General features: G+C 56.0%; 2 protein-coding genes and 1 long non-coding RNA gene across 10 annotated transcripts; 2 read left to right on the top strand and 1 right to left on the bottom strand.

Annotated features, from left to right (window-relative positions):
* The first annotated feature begins 743 nt into the window (after positions 1 to 743).
* On the top strand, positions 744 to 8,001 carry DNAAF3 (dynein axonemal assembly factor 3). Of its 7 annotated transcripts, none has more exons than XM_017892581.1 (12): positions 744 to 1,121; positions 1,227 to 1,315; positions 1,642 to 1,860; positions 2,180 to 2,273; positions 4,087 to 4,244; positions 4,552 to 4,734; positions 5,036 to 5,161; positions 5,267 to 5,389; positions 5,679 to 5,814; positions 6,598 to 6,712; positions 7,066 to 7,140; positions 7,224 to 8,001. In XM_017892581.1, the coding sequence occupies exons 3-12, from the start codon at positions 1,795 to 1,797 to the stop codon at positions 7,609 to 7,611; spliced, it is 1,464 nt and encodes a 487-aa protein (XP_017748070.1). In that variant the 5' UTR covers positions 744 to 1,121; positions 1,227 to 1,315; positions 1,642 to 1,794; the 3' UTR covers positions 7,612 to 8,001. The 7 variants fall into 7 exon arrangements, with proteins under 7 accessions (XP_017748070.1, XP_017748068.1, XP_017748069.1 ...); XM_017892579.1 differs by having other exon boundaries at positions 1,642 to 1,829; XM_017892580.1 differs by having other exon boundaries at positions 1,642 to 1,784.
* Positions 4,376 to 7,305, bottom strand: LOC108542536 (uncharacterized). Its single transcript, XR_001889305.1, has 3 exons — positions 7,228 to 7,305; positions 5,240 to 5,359; positions 4,376 to 4,463 (listed from the first exon to the last, which is right to left on the bottom strand). It is a non-coding gene; the product is annotated as an uncharacterized LOC108542536 (long non-coding RNA).
* A 708-nt stretch (positions 8,002 to 8,709) lies between the features above and the next one.
* Positions 8,710 to 14,326, top strand: TNNI3 (troponin I3, cardiac type). 2 transcript variants are annotated; one of them, XM_017892567.1, is made up of 8 exons: positions 8,710 to 8,877; positions 9,152 to 9,164; positions 9,327 to 9,410; positions 9,815 to 9,856; positions 10,128 to 10,274; positions 10,931 to 11,020; positions 11,561 to 11,737; positions 14,176 to 14,326. In XM_017892567.1, the coding sequence occupies exons 1-8, from the start codon at positions 8,867 to 8,869 to the stop codon at positions 14,257 to 14,259; spliced, it is 648 nt and encodes a 215-aa protein (XP_017748056.1). In that variant the 5' UTR covers positions 8,710 to 8,866; the 3' UTR covers positions 14,260 to 14,326. The 2 variants fall into 2 exon arrangements, with proteins under 2 accessions (XP_017748056.1, XP_017748057.1); XM_017892568.1 differs by having other exon boundaries at positions 8,711 to 8,877; positions 10,128 to 10,259.
* The last annotated feature ends 2,124 nt before the right edge of the window (positions 14,327 to 16,450 follow it).

Consider the following 16,450-nt stretch of genomic DNA (forward strand, 5'->3'; position numbering starts at 1 on the left):
TGTTTTTGTTTTTTGACAGTGTTGCTCTGTCGCCCAGGCTGGAGTCCAGAGGCGCAGCTCACTGCAACCTCCGCCTCCCGGGTTCAACAGACTCTCCTGCCTCAGCCTCCAGAGTAGCTAGGATTACAGGTGCGTGCCACCACGCCCGGTTAATTTTTGTATTTTTTAAGGTAGAGGCGCTGTTTCACCATGTTGGCCAGGCTGGTCTCCAACTCCTGACCTCAAGTGATCTGCCCACCTCGACCTCCCAAAGTGTTGGGATTACAGGTGTGAGCCACCGCGCCCGGCCGACTTACCCTTATTTTAATGCAGTGCATTTAACTGTACGATTACAAAATTTACCTGTAGTTTTTAAAGTTCATGTCAGAAGGGTAACGTGCCGATGTCGTAACAAGGTTTGAAGGAGGCGCATCTCACACATGCGCGTGAACACCCAATCATCCCGCTTAGAAACTATAAAAGGATAGAGCTGTAAGTCTAAATTATTGCTTCGTGCGACAATAACCAACTCACAAAAATCCCTGAATATTTAATGACCTGCACATCAGTGCCCCACCTGTGGGCAGCTCTGTGTGGTAGAGCCCACGTTGTGCTGGGGCGGGGAGCGGGCTCAGAAGCCTGCCGTCTAAAGTCTAGACACTTCACTTTATTTGGGTTGCTCAAAATTCAGTTACGTAGGAGCAAAGGCAGCAGATGGAAAAAAGAAAAAAAAAAAACAAAACAGGAAATAGGATTATGCTCCGTTCACTCTCAATTTTAATCAGCCCAGGCCTCCCCCATTCCAGAAATTTGGACCGACCCTGACTCGGCCCCAACCTGTTTCAGCCCCGCCCCTTCCCACGTCAGTGCCGTCGTCATGACAACCGCGTCCACACGTCCTCTTCTCCCAGGGGTGGGGGAAGCCTGGCCCTCAGTGCTCCCATTGGCCAAAAGTTTATAGAGGGCGGGCGTCGCTCACTTTCATTAGTCAGTTGATCCCTGTGGTCCCATCCCCCATGCTCCCATTGGTTAATTGATCGAAAAGGGCGGGGATTCTGGCCAGCAGTTGCGGAGTGCCGCAGGTCCACAGTGCTGCACTGAGCAGAGAGGAAGGGGCGTCCCGGGATATTTGGAGGATAAAGGTGTGGGCAGGGTATCATGTGGAGGCAAAGGGGCGAGAAGTGCGGGGCGGTGAGAGGGGAGCGGGGCGGGCAATATGTGGGATTCTCAGAATGTCTTTTCCGCAGCGTGATGACCACACCTGCCGGCTCCGGCAGGGGCTTCGGCTCCGTGTCCTGGTGGGGCCTGTCCCCGGCGCTGGACCTGCAGGCTGAAAGTGAGTCCCAGCACGCAAGGTCTGATACACCGTCTGCCTTCCCAGCCTGAGCAGACGGCCTTTTAGAGCTCGTAGTCCCAACGTCGGTGGCAGGGGGCGCGCTAACGTTCTCCAAGGATCCAACGGCGGAGGGCGCGCTCCCGGGGCAGCCCCGAGTTCCTGTCTGCAGACTATGAATCCCAGAATACTCGAAGAAAACACCTCCCCTTAGAACCTAAGCCACAGGCGCGACGCCTACTGGGATTTGTAGTCCATTGTTGTAGGGGATGCTACGGTGGACGGTCTGCCAACCACCATGGTGCCCTAGCCGGCTTTCATCTTGCCAGGTCCTCCTGTGGACCCAGATTCCCAGGCCGATACGGTGCACAGCACCCCCGAGCTAGACGTGCTGCTTCTGGGCTCTGTGGATGGACGGCACCTGCTGCGGACGCTGTCCCGAGCGAAGCTCTGGCCTCGCAGGAGGTTCAACGTGAGCTGGGATGGAGATGAGAGCCCAGATTCCCAAGTCCTTGAGGGAAGAAGGGATTGGAATTCTAAAACCTCAGGTCCAGGAATGAAGGGGCTGGAGACTCCTAGATCTGAGGGAGGTGGAAGTTGGGAGCGAACTCATGCGTCTTGGGAAAGGAAGGGGCTGGGGTTTGGAACTCGTGGTTTCTGTAGTGAGGAAGAGCTCAAAGATCAGGTCTTCTGAGTAATGGAAGGAAAGAGGTCTCTGGGGACCCAGACTCCTGTGTTTGAAGGAAGAGGCTGGTGTACAGAACTCCTGGGTGTGTGGAAGGAAAGAGCTGAGGGCCTGCTCTCCTGGGTCTCCTTGGGCTCAGGCAAACAGGTCTCAGAATTATTCTGCCCTGTCCATCCTTCTAGTTCTTTGTGCTGGAGAATAATCTGGAAGCTGTGGCCCGACACATGTTGATCTTCAGCTTAGCCCTGGAGGATCCGGAGAAGATGGGGCTGCAAGGTCTGCTGCTAAGGACCCAAGCATTCTGACTGCTGGTCTCCCCCTCCCTAGAGGGATTCTGGCATTTCAATGGTACAATGAACAAGTTTGGTTATTTTCCTGGGAGGCAGAGGTTGCAGTGAGCCGAGATCGTGCCATTGCACTCCAGCCTGGGTAACGAGAGCAAAACTCCATCTAAAAAACAAAAATGTTTGGTATTTTCCAGTGTGGTACCACTGATGGAAAAAAAAAAATCATATATATTTATTGGTGATGGTCCCCTTTGATGTAATTTGCCATCTTAGAGCCTCAGCTTCTCCTACCTGTAAAATGGGGCTAAATATAATACATCTTAGAGTCACTTAGAAAATTCCAGGAGAGGCTGGGTGCAGTGGTTCACACCTGTAATCCCAGTACTTTGGGAGGCCAAGGCGGATGGATCACGAGGTCAGGAGACCATCCTGCTCAACCTGGTAAAACCCCATCTCTACTAAAAATACAAAAATTAGCCGGGCGTGGTGGCGGGTGCCTGTAGTCCCAGCTACTCAGGAGGCTGAGGCAGGAGAATCACTTGAACCCGTGAGGCGGGGGTTGCAGTGAGCCAAGATCATGCCATTGCACTCCAGCCTGGGTGACAAGAGCAAAACCTCCATCTAAAAAAGAAAAAGAAAAAGAAAACAGATTGTTTGTTTGTTTTTTGAGGCAGAGTCATGCCCCGTTGCCCATGTTGGAGTGCAATGGCACAATCTTGGCTCCCCATAACCTCTGCCTCCTGGATTCAAGCAATTCTCCTGCCTCAGTCTCCCAAGTAGCTAGGATTACAGGCATGCAGCACCATGCCCGGCTAATTTTTTGTACTTTTAGTAGAGCCGGGGTTTCACCATGTTGGCCAGGATGGTCTTGAGCTCCCGACCTCAGGTGATCCGCCCCCGCCTTGGCCTGCCAAAGTGCTGGGTTTACAGGTGTGAGCCATCTCACCCGGCCCCAAGAAAAAAGGTTTAATTGACTCAGTTCCACAGGCTGTACAGGGAGCATGCATGGCTGTGAAGGCCTCAGAAAACTTACAATCATGACAGAAAGTGAAGGGGATGCAGGCACCTGTTCCATGGCAGGAGAAGGAGCAAGAGAGGCAGCGGGGAAGAGCCACACACTTTCAAACAACCAGATTTTGTGGGAACTCACTATCACGAGAACAGTAAGGGAGAAATCTGCCCCCATGACCCTATCACCTCGCAGCAGGCCCCACCTCCAACATTTGGGGAATACAATTCAACATGAGATTTAGGTGGGACACAGATCCAAACCATATCAGTCATTAATAACCCAGAGAATTCAGAGTACAAATCCGTCTCAAAAAAAAAAAAAAAGATTACCTATAATACGTAATACAATGTAAATGCTTACACCATATTTTACAATTTGTATTTTTGTTTTACTGTTGTATTGTTATCTTTTGCCCCAAATATTCTGTGTCTGCGGTGAGTGTGGAATCTGCAACTCCAATTCCCTCTTCTAGGTGGTTATTTATTTATTTTAGAGGCGGGAGTCTCATTCTGTTGTCCAGGTTGGAGTGCAATGGCAGGATCTCGGCTCACTGCAACCTCCGCCTCCGGGTTCAAGCGATTCTCCTGCCTCAACCTCCCGAGTAACTGCGACTACAGGCGCCCGCCACCACGCCGGTGGCCCTGTTCTTCATGTAGTTTTTGGAATGCTTGGGGAGTTTGCAGGGGTTCATTGTTTTCATTATATGACTATGACCTAACAACATATTAAGGGTCTAATTCCTGGGCTCCCTTCTCCGCACATTCCCCCAATTATCTCCCCCTCTCCCTAGAGCGGAGCGAGACCTTCCTGGAGGTGTGGGGGAACGCGCTGCTGCGCCCGCCAGTGGCTGCCTTCGTGCGCGCCCAGGCCGACCTGCTGGCTCACCTGGTCCCCGAGCCGGACCGCCTGGAGGAGCAGCTGCCCTGGCTCAGCCTCCGCGCCCTCAAGGTGCCGCCGCCCGGCCTCCATCTGGGATCGGGTGGCCGCGGGAAGAATGGAAGTGCGCAGTCCAAAGGACGTGTGTTGATGGAGCAGGCGGCGGGTTCGGGAGTTCGAATCCCAGTTCCCCGACTCCCACTGTGGGATTTGGCCTGGGGGCAGCAGGTTGCTTCTGCTTTCGGAACCTCAGTTTTTCCATCCGAGAAACAGGGGAATCGTTCCTCTGTTCTGGGATGGAAGAGAGGGTCAATTAGAAGCCGCTCTCCCTGCATCCCTCTCTGCCTCCCTCTCTCCCCACGCGTGCCTCGCCCTGCAGTTCCGCGAGCGGGACGCCCTGGAGGCCGTGTTCCGCTTCTGGGCGGGCGGCGAGAAAGGGCCCGAGGCCTTCCCCATGAGCCGCCTCTGGGATTCGCGGCTGCGCCACTACCTGGGCTCCCGCTACGACGCCCGGCGCGGTGTCAGCGACTGGGACCTGCGCATGAAGCTGCATGACCGCGGGGTGAGGGGCACAGGAGGAAGGGCTGGGGTCTGGACTCCCTGGGTCTGAGGGAGGAGGGGCTGGGGGCCTGGACCCCTGGGTCTGAGGGAGGAGGGGCTGGGGCCTGGACCCCTGGGTCTGAGGGAGGAGGGGCTGGGCCTGGACTCCTGGGTCTGAGGGAGGAGGGGCTGGGGGCCTGGACTCCTGGGTCTGAGGGAGGAGGGACTGGGGGCCTGGACTCCTGGGTCTGAGGGAGGATGGTGTAGGGGTCCCTCCATGCTGGGTTCATTGAGGGTTCCCTTCTTCCTGCCCCCCACCCCAGGCCCAAGTCATTCACACCCAGGAGTTCCGACGCTGGCGGGACACAGGCGTCGCCTTTGAACTCAGGGACTCCAGCGCCTATCACGTGCCCAACCGGACCCTGGCGTCGGGTCGCCTCCTGAGCTACGTGCGTGTCCACTGCCTGTCCTGGCCCACCGCTGCTTCTCGGAGACCTAGGAGTCAGGGTCCCCAACCTCGACCTCACCCGCCTCCTCTCTGCCTCCTTTTCCAGCGCGGGGAGCGCGTGGCAGCGCGCGGGTACTGGGGGGACATCGCCACGGGGCCCTTCGTGGCCTTCGGCATCGAAGCAGACGACGAGAGCCTCCTGCGGACCAGCAACGGACAGCCGGTCAAGGTGCGCGGCGAGGCTGGGACTGGGGCTGGGGGTAGGGCTGGGGGTGGGTGGGTGCGCAAGGCCCCGCCTCCACAGCAGGCCCCGCCCCTAGCTCCAAACCCAACCCGTCGCTGGGCGGGGACGACTCGATTCAGGGAACAGGCCCCATCCCCGCGGGACAGGTCCCGCCCCACTTCACATCCTCCAAGCAGCTGCGGGAGTTCTCGTCCTGGACCGAGGACTCCCCGCGTTCTAAGCCCCGCCCCGCCATCCCGGCCCCGACGTCTGGCCACGCCCCTTCTACCCCTAGACGGCCGGGGAGATCACGCAACACAACGTGACAGAGCTGCTCCGCGAGGTGGCCGCCTGGGGGCGCGCGAGAGCCAGCCGGGGGGACGCGGAGGAGCAGCAGAGCTCGGAGGCAAGCCCGGAGCCAGGGACTCCAGGTAAGCCAGGGATAAGAACACGTGAGCCAGGGACTCCAGGTAAGTCCCAGATAAGCCAGGGACTCCAGGTAAGCCAGGGATAACAGGTAAGCCAGGGATAACAGGTAAGCCAGGGATAACAACAGGTAAGCCAGGACTCCAGGTAAGTCCCAGGTAGGCCAGGGAGGACAGGTAAGCCAGGGACTCCAGCCTCCAAGTGTTTCACACTGGAGTGTGGACTGACATGATTTGGAATGCCTGGGCAAGTGACAGCTTCTTGATATTCTGTCTTTTCCTCTCTTCTCTTTCTCTCCCTTTCCTAAATTCTGAGAGCATGCTTAGGATTCTGAATTGCACTAGTAGAATTCTAATCTTATCTGCAAAGGGCTAAGCTATCCAAGAATATTCTCACACGGTGCTGGGTCCCAGCTCTCCCTTGGACACCCTCCTGCACCCCGGATCCACGCTGGGCCTCCTTCCAGCCATCCTCCAACCTGGCCCTCCCTGAGTGTCTGTCCGACAGGGCATGTCACATGTGGCCCTGGCCACCCAACCTCTTTCCCTCTCTAGAGTCTCAGTTGCCTGATCTGTACAGTGAGCCTCTGCCTGCCGGGCTGACCTTCCCAGAATTTTCCAGGAATCCACCTCAGAGGAAAGATTTTTTTAAAAGCTTCAAGAGGACAAAAAGTGTTATCTCCAAGTCCTGTGTGCCTGCCCAGCTCTGCCCAGCTCTATGTATCTCTCTGGCTTTCTGGCCTCAGGGCTCTGCCCGTCAGAGGTGACCCCTCTATCCCCTTCCTCCAGCAGCCCCGACCCCAGAATCATTCATCGTCCACTTCCTGCCGCTCAATTCTGCTGAGACTCTCCACCACAAAAGCTGCTACAATGGCCGGTTCCAGCTCCTCTATGTGGCCTGTGGGTAAGCAGGGAGGCATCTGTGCTCACAAGACCCAGGATCAGGCCCCCAGCCCCTCCTCCCTCAGACCCTGGAACCCAAGCCCCAGGCCCTCCTCCTCCCTCAGACCCAGGAGTCCAGGCACCCCAACCCCTCCTCCCTCAGACCCAGGAGTCCAGGCCCCCAGCTCCTCCTCCCTCAGACCCAGGAGTCCAGACCCAGCTCCTCCTGCCTGGTACCTGAGTCCAGACCTCCTGCTCCCTTCTTTCCCAGGACCCAGACTCCAGTGTTGCAGCCCCTCCTCCCTCAGTGTCTGGGTTCCCAGAGCCCCCTCCTCCCTCAGCTGAATCTCAGCTTGTCCTCTGTCCTCTCTGCAGGATGGTCCATCTTCTCAGCCCCGAGCTTGGGGCCTGTGTGGCACCTGGAGGGAACCTGATTGTGGAATTAGCCCGGTGAGCCAGTGGGGTGGAGGGTGAGGAATATCCTGGCTGGGGATCAATATCTGGGTCCCTGACATGGCGCTTCCCATCTGCAGGTACCTGGTGGACGTGCGGCAGGAGCAGCTGCAGGGATTCAACACCCAGGTCGGGGAACGCGCTCGGGCAGCTGGATTTGCTCCACAGACTGAGGCCAGGCCCTCAGAGACCTTCGCACGTTTCTGCAAGTCCCAGGAATCGGATCTGGGCAGCACTGACCCAGCTGTGGAACCCGGAACTCCGTCCCTTGACGTCCTGGCCCAGCCTCTTGAAGCCAGCAGCCCAGCCCCTGAGGGCCTGACCCAGCCTCTGCAGGGCGGGACCCCACACTGTGAGCCCTGCCAGCTGCCCTCTGAGTCTCCAGGTTCACTCTCAGAGGTTCTGGCTCAGCCCCAAGGGGCTTTGGCTGTGTCCAACTGTGAGTCAGACTCCAAAACTGGAGTCTGACCCAACCCCTAGATACCCCTTATCTCCAACTTCCAAAGTCAGGTTGTAGGATGAGAACCCGCTGACACCATTCTTAGCCCGCTGCTAGAGTCCTCAATTTTATTCTAATCATTCCCACTCAGTACGCGCCACCCCTACCCTGGGAGCGTTGGTAGAATTTCAAATTCCATTTCTGAGATTCTATTTCTAAAATTCTAGATTGTTCTCTCAGAATTCCAAATTCCACTTCTGAGGCTCTGAACCCAGTCTAGGATCTGACCCTGAGTCTCAAGCCCTTGACTTTGGCCCCCTTGTTCCCAGGCACCCTGTGGCTGACTGGGGGCTGGGGTGTCTCCTCACCAGAGCCTAGTCAGCACCCAGATGGTTCAAGTAAAGCAAGTTATGACCACCTCTCTGTGTGTCCAAGTGTCTTTCCTGTCCTATGTCTGTCTCCAGGGCTGGGAGAGAAAGACCCAGGAGTGGTGGTCAGAGGAAGCCAGAAACCAGATTCCTGGGTTTCCGGGACTTAACCAGTGGGTCTGAGGGAGGACAGGACTGGGGCCTGGACTCCTGGGTCTGAGGGAGGAGGGGCTGGGGCCTGGACTCCTGGGTCTGAGGGAGGAGGGACTGGGATCTGGACTCCTGGGTCTGAGGGAGGAGGGGCTGGGCCTGGACTCCTGGGTCTGAGGGAGGAGGGGCTGGGGATCTGGACTCCTGGGTCTGAGGGAGGAGGGACTGGGTGTCTGGACTCCTGGGTCTGAGGGAGGAGGTGCTGAGGTCCTGGACTCCTGGGTCTGAGGGAGGAGGAGCTGGGGACCCAGATTCTTGAATCTGAGGGAAGAGGAGGCTGGGGGCCTGGACTCCTTGTCTGAGGAAGTGGCTCGGGTCTCCCAGGGTCCTAGGACTGAGGAAGGAGGGGGCTGGGAGGTCGGGCATTCTCTGGGTCTGAGGGAGGAGGGGTCTAGGACTCCAGGATCAGAGGGAGGAGGGTCTGGAGTCCTGTGCCCCAAGGTGGCTGGTGATCCAGCTGGAGCAGGGCCCACCCCGCCCCTCACGTGCCCCGTTATCTCGCATGGTGGGCAGGGGAGGAGGAGGTGACAGTATATTTAGTCTCTGTCCTCGCCCTTTATCTCAGTGTCCTCGGGGAGTCTCAAGCAGCCCGGAGGAGACTGACGGTCCCTGGGACCCTGAAGGTCACCCGGGCGGTCCCCTCACTGACCCTCCAAACGCCCCTGTCCTTGCCCTGCCTCCTGCCATTCCCGGCCTGAGTCTCAGCATGGCGGATAAGTGAGTGATGCCCCAAGGCAGTGGGAGTTGGGTGCGACCTCTCGGGTTCCTAAGAGGGGTCAGAGCTGGGAGGCTGGACCCCTGGCCTGTGAGGTAGGGGTAGGGGCTCTTGGTTGAAGAAAGGAAGCGGGTTTGTGAGTCAGACTCCTGGAACCAGAGGAAGGGCAAGCGGTGTCCCCCGACCTCTTGGTCAGAGGGGCCTCCAGGGGTCCCTTAGGAGACAGACAGGACACAGCCCACCACTAACCCCCCTCCCCGGTTTCTCTCCTTCCAGGAGCAGCGATGTGGTGAGACCAGCGGGCTAAGGCGTGGCTGGGACCCCCAGGGCCAGGGTGGGCGCTGCAGTGAGGGGTCTGGGGCGGGAGGCTGCAGCCCTAGCAGAGGGTGCAGTACGGTAAGGGCTGGGTGGGGTCTTGGTGGTGATGGGGTCCCCACTCCTCCAAACCCAGGCTGGGGAACCTCGGCCTGCACCAGCCCCAATCAGACGACGCTCCTCCAACTACCGCGCTTACGCCACAGAGCCGCACGCCAAGGTGGGAAGGGTCTTCCTGGGGGCCGAGTACAGGTGCCGGAGGGACCCCAGACCCTGGGAGTGGGGGAGGAGCCAAGGCTGCGAAGGGGGCGGGGACTATGCGGAGAGGCTTCAGGGGCAGAGTTTTGCAGAGGGTCACGCTCGGATTGGTGACAGCCACCTGTGGGCGGAGCTCCGTTGCCCTTGGACTTACTTAGGGATAGATGGGAAGTGCCTATCCAATGTCAGAGACCCGGATTGGTGGATGGGAATGAGGGGCGTGGCCTGCCGTAGACTCAGGGCGCAAGTTGGAGATGGGCCCAAATCTGGACCGGCCGGGGTTGCTGGGGGTGTCTTGAGGTCCCCTCCACCATCGTCTCTGGATCCCCCTCCATGATGCTTCCTTGCTCCATCTCACCCTGGCAGAAAAAATCTAAGATCTCCGCCTCGAGAAAATTGCAGCTGAAGGTGAGGACGGGCGGGACAGGGAAGCAGCAGGCACGTGCTCAGGGGGCGGAGCTTGAGAGTGGGTGGGGCTTTCTGGGTAGGTGGGCGGGAGTGGGCGGGGGTTTGGCCGCTCGGGGCGTGGCTTTATCGGAGAGTCCTGCTCCAGGTGGGGCGGGGCCTTGGAACGGTGGAGACCAAACTCAAGGATTTAGAAGGGCGGAGGCGGTTCCCTACGCCTGGTCTTTATCCTGATGTCCCGGGTGGGCTGCGCTTCTCCCCCACCCCTCCGCAGACCCTGCTGTTGCAGATTGCAAAGCAGGAGCTGGAGCGAGAGGCGGAGGAGCGGCGCGGAGAGAAGGGGCGCGCTCTGAGCACCCGCTGCCAGCCGCTGGAGTTGGCCGGGCTGGGCTTCGCGGAGCTGCAGGTACCGGCTCCCAAGGCAGGTACTCCTGCCCAGCCTGGGATCCGAGGTTTCTAGTCCCCGGAATTCAGCAATACAGCCCCTATCCCCTCTTTTGCTCGGGACCCAGGCGTCCAATATGTCTGTCCTTACCCAATTCTATATGGTTCGTGGGACTCCCGGCCCCTAACACCCTTTGTGTGCAGGTCTCTGAAGTCTTGGCTCCAACCTACTTCAGGACCATGTGGCCCTCCTATCCCAGACAAGAGTCCAGGCCCCAGCCCCTCCTCCCTCAGACCCAGGAGTCCAGGCGCTCAGCTCCTCCTCCCTCAGACCCAGGAGTCCAGGCCCTCAGCCCCTCCTCCCTCAGACCCGGGAGTCCAGGCCCCCAGCCCCTCCTCCCTCAGACCCTGGAGTCCAGGCCCTCAGCTCCTCCTCACTCAGACCCTGGAGTCCAGGCCCCAGCCCCTCCTCCCTCAGACGCAGGAATCCAGGCCTTCAGCCCCTCCTCCCTCAGACCCTGGAATCCAGGCCCTCAGCTCCTCCTCACTCAGACCCTGGAGTCCAGGCCCTCAGCTGCTCCTCACTCAGACCCAGGAGTCCCGGCCCCGAGCCCCTCCTCCCTCAGACCCAGGGGTTCAGGTCTCCAGGCCTCCAGGCTTCCCCCAACAACACACACCACGTTCCTCCTCCAGGACTTGTGCCGACAGCTCCATGCCCGTGTGGATAAGGTGGATGAAGAGAGATATGACATAGAGGCAAAAGTCACCAAGAACATCACGGAGGTGGGACGCATGGGCAGCTCGGGTACCTTCGGGGTAGTGAGATACCTGGGACTTGGTCTCTGCCTGACCCCTTGCAGCTGCTTTTGGCTGCACATGCCAGGAGACCCAGGACAACTGTGAGCCTGGCAGGGCTGGGGCAGGATGATGAGTGCAACAGAGTCAAGGAAAGCTGCCCTAGGCAGAGGGAGCAGCCCAGGGAAGGCCATGGCTTGAGAAACAGAAACTATGTTAGTGAACATGTTCAGGGCATCACATGTTGGTAAACTAGCTCAGGCATTGGCCAGGGAATTGTGACGTGCATGTAGCCGGACCAGGTTATGCCAGTGGTTTTGTGAGGTGAGGCTGGAGCGTATGAAGAGGGGGATTCAGTTCCAGGATTAGAAGCTTAGCCTGGAAGCCTAAGCTGGGAAGAGACTGGATGAGGCCTCGGTACTGGAAGACGAGATAAGGAGAATAAAAAAGGAGTGCAGGGTGCAAGAGTTGGGGGAGGGGGAAATGGAGGGAGGAGTATCCACGCCCCTGTATGCCCCCTCCCCCCAGATCGCAGATCTGACCCAGAAGATCTTTGACCTTCGGGGCAAGTTTAAGCGGCCCACCCTGCGGAGAGTGAGGATCTCTGCAGACGCCATGATGCAGGCGCTGCTGGGGGCCCGGGCTAAGGAGTCCCTGGACCTGCGGGCCCACCTCAAGCAGGTGAAGAAGGAGGACACCGAGAAGGTGAGTGTGGGCTAAGGCCAGGAAAGAGGATGCTGAGGGGAAGGGCTGTGGGTGCCAACAACCCTGGGGCCTAGCCTGAGGGCGGACAGTGCTTGGAGTTGGGACTAGAAGCAGCTAGTACGGGGTCCTCCGAAATGCAAGAGGAAGACAGGAAGTGCATTAGGGCTACAGGAAGTCCATGCAAGAGCAAAGAGGTACATGAAGGGCTGGGTGCAGGGGCTCATGCCTGTAATCTTTGAGATTAAAAAAAAGTTTTTTTAATTTCCTTTTTTTTTGAGATGGAGTCTCTGCTGCCCAGGCTGGAGTGCAATGACACCATCTCGGCTGCTGGATTGCAGTGACGCCATCTCGGCTCACCACAACCTCCGCCTCCCAGGATCAAGTGATTCTCATGCCTCAGCCTCCTGAGTAGCTACAGGTGCACACCACCACGATGTTGTTTTAATTTCTACAAGTTTCTTTTTAAAATTAATTAGTCGTGGTGGTGGCATGCAGCTTCTCAGGAGGCTGAGGCGGGAAGATCGCTTGAGCCCATGAGATCGAGGGTGCAGTGAGATACGACTGCACCACTGCACTCCAGCCTGGGCAATACAGTAAGACCCTATCTTAAAGAAGAAGACAGGAAAGACAGGAGTGGATGCCTGAAACCATGGATTGTACTGAACCCTATATATAATTTTTTTTCCTATACAAACATACATACCTATGATAAAGTTTCATTTCTAAACTAGACACAGTAAGAGATTAACAATAAACAATAATAAAAGAAGGCTGGGCATGGTGGCTCATGCCTGTAATCTCAACACTTTGGGATGCTGAGGCAGGCAGATTGCTTGAGCTGTGGAGTTCGAGACCAGCCTGGGAAACATGGGGAGACCCTGTCTCTATAAAAAATACAAAAGTTGGCCGGGCGTGGTGGCTCAAGCCTGTAATCCCAGCACTTTGGGAGGCCAAGGCGGGTGGATCACGAGGTCAGGAGATCAAGACCATCCTGGCTAACATGGTGAAACCCCATCTCTACTAAAAATACAAAAGATTAGCCGGACGTGGTGGCGGGCGCCTATAGTCCCAGCTACTCGGAGGCTGAGGTGGGAGAATGGCGTGAACCTGGGAGGCGGAGCTTGCAGTGAGCTGAGATCCGGCCACTGCACTCCAGCCTGGGCGACACAGCGAGACTCCGTCTCCAAAAAAAAAAATACAAAAGTTGCCGGGTGTGGTGACTCATGCCTGTAATCTCAGTGCTTTGGGAGGCCAAGATAGGTGGATCATGAGGTCAGGAGTTTGAGACCAGCCTGGCCAACACAGTCAAACCCCGTCTCTAGTAAAAATACAAACATTTGCTGGGTGTGGTGGTGGATGCCTGTAATCCCAGCTACTTGGGAGGCTGAGGCAGGAGAATTGCTTGAACCCGGGAGGCAGAGGTTGCAGTGAGCTGAGATCTCACCACTGCACTCCAGCCCGGGCAACCGTGGGAGACTCCATCTCAAAAAAAAAAAAAAAAAAAAAAAAAAGTTAGCTGGGCATGATGGCACACACCTGTGGTCCTAGCTACTCAGGAGTCTGAGGTGAGAGGATAGCTTGAGCCCAGGAAGTTGAGGCTGCAGTGAGTCGAGATTGCACTCCAACTTGGGTGAGGGAACCAGACCCTGTCTCAAATAGTAATAATAATAATAGTAAAATAGAACAATTATAACAAAACTCATATGAATTGGTCTCTTTCTCAAAATATCCTATGGCCCTGTAGTCACCCTTCTTTTCCTTGTGATGTAAAATGACAGTGCCTATGTGCTGAGATGAAGTGAGGTGGAGGACATAGGCATTATGACCTAGCGTTAGGCTACTATTGACCTGAGAATCCATCAAACTTATGAATTATTTCTGGAATTTTCCCTTTAATATTTTTGGGCCATGGTTTACTGAAACCACACAAAGTAAAATTGCAGATAAGGATGAACTACTACAACAAGAAGGAAGGAGACAGGAAGTGCATAAGGCAGACAGAAAGTGTAGGGGAAAGATAGGAAGTGCAGGAAGGAGACAGGAAGTGGAGGGGAAAGATAGGAAGTGCATGAGGGAGACAGGAAGTGGATGGGGAAAGACAAAGTACGTGAGTGAGACAGGAAATGCATGGGGAAAGACAGGAAGTGCATGGGGGACAGGAAGTGCATGGGGGACAGGAAGTGCATGGGGAAAGACAGGAAGTGCTGGGGGAAGACAGGAAGTACATGAGCGGGACAGGAAGTGCATGAGGGAGACAGGAAGTGTATGGGGAAAATTGGCAGGGATTATCTTGAAAAGACGGGAAGTGCTCCAGAACTAGACACTTAGACAGGCATCCAGGGTAGAGTGGCCCCACAGGCTGGAGGGAAGACAGGGATTCTTGAGAGACTGGAGACCAGGAAGAGACCCTAACCTCTGACTCTATCGCCATCCTCCAGGAAAACCGGGAGGTGGGAGACTGGCGCAAGAACATCGATGCACTGAGTGGAATGGAGGGCCGCAAGAAAAAGTTTGAGGGCTGAGCCTTCCTACCTACTGCCCCCGCCCTGAGGAGGGCCCTGAGGAATAAAGCTTCTCTCTGAGCTGAAAGTGACTCCATGTCTGTTACCCAGGGCTTAGGCAGGAGAGAGATGGGAAAACTGAGGGCAGGGCTCCCCCAAAGTCATACAGCAGGTCAGGGACCAGATGGATCTCCCATGTGGAGCACTCTTGGCTCTGTTATCAAAAAGAATTCCAGGGTTCATGAATTTGGAGAGGGGAGCTTTGTTTCTTAAGAAGCAGATCACAACCTGCAAACTGGAAGCGTGGCTTCCTGCCAAAAAACAAAAGCAGACACTTTAAGGGAGGGAAGGGCAAGGCAGGAATTTACGCTGAGTGGGTTGGCTACGTGCACGTATTCAACTGGTTATAGAAGGAGCTATGAATATTCATGGACAGGTGGACACACACATGTGTGACAAGCAAACATGCATTTTTTTTTTTTTTTTTTTGAAGTGGAGTCTTGCTCTGTCACCCAGGCTGGAGTGCAGTGGCACAATCTCAGCTCACTGCAACCGCCGCCTCCTGGGTTCAAGCCATTCTCCTGCCTCAGCCTTTCCAGTAGCTGGGATTACAGGCATGCACCATCACACCCAGCTAATTTTTGTAGTTTTAGTAGAGACGGGGTTTCACCATGTTGGCCAGGCTGGTCTCGAACTCCTGACCTCGTGATTCACCCGCCTCGGCCTCCCAAAGTGCTGGGATTACAGGCGTGAGCCACCGTGACTGACCACAAATATGCATTTTACATGGTGGTGGAGGCTTAACATTTAAGTGCATCCCATTGAATGCATTCGTATGGAAACATGAAGCAGGGATATGAAGGCACTCAGTGCACAGCCTCTGTCAAAAGTCAGAACCAGTCCGTGGTCCGTGGTATCTTATCAGGAGAAAGTTACTGAAATCAGTCTCTCATTCAACTAATGCTGTAGCTATGCCTTGCGGAACAGGGGGTTCAGTTAGTCAACATCTGGCAATGGATGGCTGCAATTGTTGTAATATTGCATATCTTGAGGCCAGTGCTTGTTTAGCTGTTAGAAAAAGGAAAAGCCTTGTGGCAATTAGAACATAGTTTATTATATAAGTGTAGGGATGCATGACTTAACCCTTGCCTGGCATGGCCTTAGGTCTTGTTTATAATTTGGTATCTTATTGCCACAAACAGTTCATTCCATCAGTCTTCTGATCTCTGTTGTCACAGCACCTCTGGCCCATGTGGAGTGCACAGAGATGCCAAGACTAAAGCTCAAAGAGAGAGACACACAGAGAAACAGACAGGCAGAGAGACATACCGGCAACAGAGAGACTGAGTTGGGAGTAGAGAGAGAAGGAGCCAGACAAAGACCCAAAGAGAGAGGGGGAAAATACCACGGATGCATAGAAGGAAGTGCAAAGAAAGGAGAAAAGAGAGACAGAGGTATAATCGCAGCAAGGTGCAGAGACATGGAGACCCTGTAAGATATGGAAATGGAGAGCCACAGAGGGGGAACTGCGGGCACTAAGACATGGAGAGAACTAGAAAGACAGAGACATGAACGTGGACACAGAGACCCAGAGCCAAAAAGAGACAGAAATGGGGTCATAGGTGGACAGAAATGCACAGAGAAACTGTGAGCCTCCACAGACACAAACGCTGAGAGGGGCAGACATGCAGAGACACCCACAGAAATGCAGAGACAACACCACCTGGAGACACATGCCAAGAAACACACTGAGGGGCCCAGAAACAGACAGATGCAGAGAGAGCCCAAGACAGACGCCAGCGAGAGGCCCCAGGAAAAGCACAGAAACACAGAGACCCACCAGGAGAGGCAGAGGTACTGAGAGGTGGGGAGGGGGAGGAAGCCTGCTCTCCAGGGCCGGCTTGAACCCAGAACTCAAGGTCACGGCTTGGCTAGGAAGCGGGAGGGGACACCAAAAGGTCAATGGAGGTGGGGAGGGAGGGGAGGTTTCACCCTAATTGACACCCCTCCCCTCCCCTCCCCACACCTGCTTCCCAGCTTTAGTGCCTGTTGTCACCAGGATGGAATCCTCGTGGCAGACAAAAGGGTGGGGGTGGGGAGGGGGAGACAAAAAGATGGACAGAGACAGAAGGGGAGACTAAGAAGTGGAGACAGACACACAGAGATACACAGATGGAGAGCCACAGAGACAACAGAAACGGGGGTCCAGAAA

The sequence above is a fragment of the Rhinopithecus bieti genome, unplaced genomic scaffold (assembly GCF_001698545.2).
Source record: "Rhinopithecus bieti isolate Rb0 unplaced genomic scaffold, ASM169854v2 scaffold_22436, whole genome shotgun sequence".
Lineage (NCBI taxonomy): Eukaryota > Metazoa > Chordata > Mammalia > Primates > Cercopithecidae > Rhinopithecus > Rhinopithecus bieti.

Coding starts and splice junctions, on each gene's coding strand:
- DNAAF3 (XM_017892575.1), top strand. CDS start 1,138: ATGTGGAGGCAAAGGGGCGAGAAGTGCGGGGCGGTGAGAGGGGAGCGG. Junction 1,830..2,179: donor CAGATTCCCAAGTCCTTGAG/GGAAGAAGGGAT, acceptor CCATCCTTCTAG/TTCTTTGTGCTGGAGAATAA. Junction 2,274..4,086: donor GGAGAAGATGGGGCTGCAAG/GTCTGCTGCTAA, acceptor CCCTCTCCCTAG/AGCGGAGCGAGACCTTCCTG.
- TNNI3 (XM_017892567.1), top strand. Junction 9,411..9,814: donor CCACAGAGCCGCACGCCAAG/GTGGGAAGGGTC, acceptor TCACCCTGGCAG/AAAAAATCTAAGATCTCCGC. Junction 11,021..11,560: donor TCACCAAGAACATCACGGAG/GTGGGACGCATG, acceptor CCCTCCCCCCAG/ATCGCAGATCTGACCCAGAA.